Genomic DNA, 6,000 nt, shown 5'->3' with positions numbered 1-6,000 from the left:
TCCTGCATAAGCAAACAAGCATTCTCCCAGATGGCATGTTCCAGAAGGAAAAAGGGGGAGAAGCAGTGTCTTTCTTTGTCCCTTGTGCCCTTTCCTGCCCACCCCTCTGTGGACACTTCTTTTCCTTCCACATCCTTCTGACCTTCTTTTCTCTTCATTCCTCCACCTCCCTGTGGGTCTTGCTGCTGGCAGATCCTTCCCCACTTGGGGTCACTAGGGCAGAGGAAGGGAACAGGAGATGGAAAATGAACCACATCACCTGGAGTGGACATTGTAGGCATATGACAGGATGATGAAGGTGAAAACTGAGGGCACTTCCCAGAGGGTCTAGGGATGGCTGGGAGGCATGTCAGAGAGCTGGGCCAGGATCCCTCAGGGGTCTGGAGCACCACAGGTAGGGGCTGGTCAATCCTGCCATAGCGCCTGGACTTCCCCAACCAAAGCATCTCTGCTTCTGCAGCCAGCCATACTCCGGGCCTGGGCCTTTGATGCCCTTTCTGACTGGTTTCTTCTCTATTTTTGCCCCAGGGTCTGAACAGCATGTTCGAGGTATACCTGGTGGGGAACAACTCCCACCACTTCATCATCTCCCCGACCTCCGTCCAAGGGAAAGCAGACATTCGCATCCGGGTGGCCATCCCCCTGGACTACGAGACTGTGGACCGTTACGACTTCGATGTAAGGCCCCTCTCACTGTCTCCTCGTGTGGGGGGAGGATTGCAGAACAGGCAGGGGGTAACACCATCCCCGTCAATTCCCCCTTCACCCCTCCCTACCCTTCCCTTATAGATCAGACTCTGAGTCCCACTGAGCCCCTTTCAAGGAGGACAAGGAAATGCCCAGGAATTGAGTGGAATTTGATCAGGTGCCATCACAGCCTCAGAAACCCACCAGGAGCTTCCGCTACCTTGCCAGCTCCCACCAGCCCAGCCCGTATCAGCCCCTCCTTCCCTGCAGAATAAGTGGCCACCCTAGCCCTGTGAGCAGCGGTGGAGAGACAGTAGCACACACCTGGGATAAGCAGTGACTTTGGACAGCTACTCTGGGTTGGTACAGCAAAGGTCCCAGGACTGATGGGGCCAAAGGCTCCAGAGCATGGGGGAGCTCACCCAGGCTCCTACTTTGCATACACAGCTCTTTGCCAATGAGAGTGTGCCCGACCATGTGGGTTATGCCAAGGTGAAGATCACCCTCATCAACGAGAATGACAACCGGCCCATCTTCAGCCAGCCACTATATAACGTCAGCCTGTATGAGAATGTCACCGTGGGGACCTCTGTGCTGACAGTCCTGGTGAGTTCCCACTCTTCTGCAGGGCCACTGACTTCTGGGGCAGACCATGGAGGGGGCAGCTGGAGGGGGTTTTTCCAGGGCATCTTGGAAGGGGGTGTTCCCAGGCCCCCAGAGGCTGTAGTGTTGGTGTGTGAAAGCATCTGGACTTTTCATGATGGGGCAGCAATGTGGAAAGGGGATGAGATTGGACTGAGGACACTTTGGCTTTCTGCCTTTTCCCTGAGAGGGACTGGGGCAGGAGCCCTGGAAGTGTCCTCTAATGAGGACATCTGCCAGCCCTTTCTAAGGAAAGGGATACTCCCTGTCTGAGCACAAGCACCAGAGAAGAATGGGCTCCTTGAAGGCACCTGGGCACCCCAAACTGCCCTTGATTGGGACTTTGACAAGGGGCTCCTCCCAGTGTCCATTTGTTTCCGTCAGTACTCCTGAATCCTAGGGACAGAAACCCTTAAGTGATTCAGGGGGAAAAGGGATCGGCTCAGGTGTCTCAAAAATGTAAGGTTTCAGGCACGGTTGTATCCGGGCACTCAAGTGAAAATCTGACTTGAGTCAGAGCACTGGACTCTAATATTTTGTATTGACAGAGGGGGACACCAGCACCCCTAGGCTTACCTCTTTCCAGCTTGTAGGAAAAATATTTGTTTTGAATAGTTCCAGCCAAAGTTCCAGAGCTAATTCTCTGAGTCAGCTTATTGGGTCATCTTGAAACAAATAAATCATATGAACTGCCAAAGTGTTTCATACACCCCTTGGTGGAGCCAGAGTTGGGGTCAGCCTTATCCAAATTATATGAGCTAAATATATGGAGAAGGGGCTATTCCAAAGGGGCTTCTATTGTAAGAAAGAGGATTGGATGCTGAGCAGAGACATCACCCACTGATCCCAGGTTCCTGCTACAAAGTGTGTTTACTCTACAGACAGATGGTATGAAACGTATTGAGCCCCAGGCCTTTCCCACCTGACAGTTATTAATATTTCAAACAGACGTTTAGCTAGGCAGGCCATCAGACATAAACACTAAGTCTGCTGTGGCTCTTTTCTTCCCCCTACTTCCCCAGTCTATGACTCTGCTGCCTCTCACCAAGGTGCTCCCAGCCATCAGGCACCTTAAGCTTGATGCCCCCCTGGCATTCTCCAGCCTATAGTATCCCAGCCAGAGAAAAAGTTCCAGAGGTTCTGGCCTCCTGGGCCCAAAGACTGTCTTCATTTCCTAACTACCTTTGAATGTCACAGTGAAGGACACCCAAGCTGCCTATGCCATATGGGCCACACGGTGGATTCGAAGGCCCATCCCCCACAGGCCTGGGGCCACATGGCAAAGACTTCAGTGTTGCGTCCAGATTTGGTGGGTGTGTGGGGATTCCTTCCAAGCATTCTTGCTGGGAATGGCGAGTCTCACTTTGCAGTCCAACAATCCGGTGGCTCTGTGGAAGGGTTGGGGGGAGCCTTGGAAGCAGCAGTGGGATGTGAGGTGTAAGAAGGTACACCTCTTGGCTGGTGACCAGCTGCAGGTGCCAAGGACCATGTGTCAGGCCTGATCCAGGCTGGGGTTGGCAGCATAGAGTGAGTGCTCAATCGGGGTTTCCTCAAGTGTGGGATCAATTCGTGGTAGCATGGTCTATACCTCGTTCTCTAGTTCTGCTCAGGTCCTACCAGGTGTTTAGCAGAAGCATTCAGCCTCCTCTGTGGCCACATGAGGGTCTCTGCCCAGAGTTGGCTCATCCCACCAGTTCCATATCTGGGTCTACTGTCCAAGCCTCACCCATCTGCTCCTCAACCTACCAACCCCAGGGTTTGCGGAGTTGTGCAGATGTGAGAGGGTTGATTCAGGACTGTGTGCCTAAAGGGAGGCAGGGCTAAAGTGAAGCTGTGTGGGCCCTGGTCTCCCTGCCTTTGCTGTGTGCTAGTCTAGCCACAGCACCTTGAGGAGCCTCCATTTCCTCATCTGTGAAATGGGCATGAGACTGCCCAAGACTGCTGTCCTGAGGGTGTGAAAGCATGCCCTGATCACAGCCACCATCACCCCCAGCCTCCCCGGGGTGCATCTTGGAGCCCTAGCAGATAGTGGGTTTTATAGCCACCTCTCTCAGCCCCCTGGCCTGCCCTGGTCGCTCTCACCCTGTCATCCTCCATGTAGACCTGTGATCAGCCTGATCTCTCCACCTCTTTTGCTAGAGAAAGAGCTGAAGTTATAGCTGCCTGTTCAGGGACTGTGAAATTCCTTCTCCCTGACCTTTTCTGGGATGTTATTAAAATGTTTCATGGGCAGTTGTGTCAGAAAAAAATTATGAAGAAAAGAAAAATGCTTTAATTTGTACTGAAGGCCAGGGCACAGCCTGCTGCTGGCCTTCCCACCACCACTCCCTAGCATGACCCTGCTTCTGGGGCTCTCGTCTGTCCTGGGGGAAGGCAGTAGTTGACCTGAAGGGTAGGGAAACTGCAAGAGGAGGGGCTAGGCTGGGTGTCTCAATTGAGTCTCACTTTTTTTGGACACCCCTCTCCCCAGCCTCGGTTTTGAGGTTCTTATAGCCCTCAGTTATAACAAGTTTCCATTGGTAGAGGGGGGGAAAGTGGGTACCTAAAGTTCTAAGGCTTAACCTTGAGCACCAGCTCTATTCCTGGTCAGCCCCTTAGATGACTTGGACAGAAGTGGCTTTGGATCTCAGCACTTCACCTATAAAACAACAAGATGAGTTAAAATGTCATGCCCAGAGCCAGGGGGATGGCTGAGATGGCCTCTGTGGACTGCTACTATTATTACTACTACTGCAGCAATCATTTCAGTAACTGCCACCATTGAGTACTTACTGTAAACCATTCACTTTGATATGCCTTATTTCTAATATAAGTAGATGCTATCAATCTCGTTTTACCAATGAGGAAACTGAGGATTGGGAGATTAAATAACTTGCTTAGGGTCCCTAGACTAGTAAGTAATTGAACTGGAATTCATCAAAAAGCCGCCTGACCCCAAGTCCCAGGCTCTCAACCACTGGGCTGCCTGACCAGAAGGCTCTGTGTTGGACCATTGAGTTTGTCCTTTCGGTGATGTTCAGAGCTGAGGGCAGAGAGAGGACTTGGTCTCTGCAGGATCCAGGTGGATCGGCCATAGGGGCACTCCAGGTATTGTGTTTCTGGCACCATCAGGTGAATTTCCCCCTCTCTTGGATCCCAAGTAGCTCAGGGGTCAGAGGAGTGATGGGAAAATCTGATCAGGGAGATCAGGGAGACTTTGTTCGTGGAAGCAGGAATCCTGAAGCAGCCTAGACCTGCCTTCATTAGGAAAGCCTTTTGAAAGGAGAGCGGATGCAGAACAAATGTCAGCAGAAGCATGGCCTCTGAAGGGGGACCACTCAGGCAGGTGTGTGTAGGGGTGCACGCACCCATGTGCATGTGTAAGCATGTGAGTTTTTTGTGTGTAGCATGCTCTCTGTGCAGGGAGGGGTGTGTGTGTAATATATGCACATGGGTGTGTGCATACACAGGAGATGCAGATTCCTGTTTGATGCCTGTGGCTCCCATTCTTTAGATGGTGGTATTTGTTACCCCATGATCCTAGGCTGCTCTGTGATTCTCACCTTCCAATACTGTTTCCTGACCTGACAACAGGAGCATGGTGGGAAGGCCAATGGGTGTCATCCTGGGATTCTGCTGGGCTTGGAGCAACCCTACCGCCTGGTCAGTTGGTACCTGGGCCCTAGAGGTTTGTGGGTACAACTGGATCGTAGGAGGGAAATCCAACCACTCATTCAACAAATGTTTTTTGAATGCTTATTGTGTGCCACGTATGTGTTCCTGAGGACATAATGATTGAGTCTTGCCCTCAGGAGATTTATAGTCTCTTAAGAAAGGCTTATGTTAACACTAAGAAATGAATCCTTACATTTTTACTTGTTATGATGGAGAAACTGGGAGCTACGAGAACCCATAACAGGGCATCTGACTTGGCTGGGGTCAGGGAAAGCTTCCCAGAAGAAATGCCATTTGAATAGAATTAATAGATAAAGGAGGGGAATGAAATATAGTGGAGAAAGAGGGAACGGCATGTGCAAAGGTCCCGTGACAGGTGCAGTGAGTGGGATGTGGTGTGAGGGACATGAGGCATATGGGGCTCATATGCCTCTCTCTTCCACCCCAAATATAATCACTGGGCTGTTGCTCTGATAGTAGAGAAGACATACAGCAAAATGTCTGCACATTTTCTTCCCTATTCCACCATTGGGATCCATGGCAGGCATTTCAGAAATAGCTGGTGAAGGTTGTAGCTGAGATGCACAAGGAGCCGGCCTGGCCTCTTGCATGGCGGAGCTCAAGTCTCTAGATTTATTAGCTGTGTGTCCCCAGACAATGAGAGGGGGTGCTGAGGAGGAAGAGCATCTGGAAGGGAGATGACTCCTGCAGCAAGTCCTCTGCATTCCAGAGCCTGCTCTGCCTTGTGGGCAGAGCATAGCAGGAATGGACAGAAGGTGGAGTATCTTAAGACAGGATTCTCCCCTAGGCAGAAAAGTCAGAGCAAGAAGGAGAGGCACACAAGAGGTCTGACTGGGCAGGTAGGACCCGAGGACCAGCTCATGGTTTGCTCAGCCCAGTGGCAGAGTGCTCCCTCGGCTCTAGGTAGGCAGAGTGGCCTTGTGAGGCCGAAAGTTTCCTCTCTCCCCAGCCCTGTCTGTCCTGGGGATGCTGGCACTATTCCAAACTGGGCTGTGA

General features: G+C 51.6%; 1 protein-coding gene across 1 annotated transcript in view; it reads left to right on the top strand.

Moving 5' to 3' along the window:
- Positions 1-346: 346 nt before the first annotated feature.
- Positions 347-6,000, top strand: part of LOC311178703 (cadherin-23) — a gene marked incomplete at both ends in the record, with an annotated part of 86,423 nt that continues 80,769 nt past the window's right edge. Inside the window, 3 exons of the mRNA XM_084245443.1 lie at positions 347-394; positions 529-678; positions 1,135-1,293. Of these exons, the coding sequence (XP_084101569.1) occupies positions 347-394; positions 529-678; positions 1,135-1,293 (357 nt within the window). The remainder of the gene's footprint in view (positions 395-528; positions 679-1,134; positions 1,294-6,000) is intronic.

The sequence above is a fragment of the Talpa europaea genome, assembly GCF_964194135.1.
Source record: "Talpa europaea genome assembly, chromosome: 10".
Lineage (NCBI taxonomy): Eukaryota > Metazoa > Chordata > Mammalia > Eulipotyphla > Talpidae > Talpa > Talpa europaea.
This window is presented reverse-complemented; position numbering and strand designations above follow the sequence as displayed.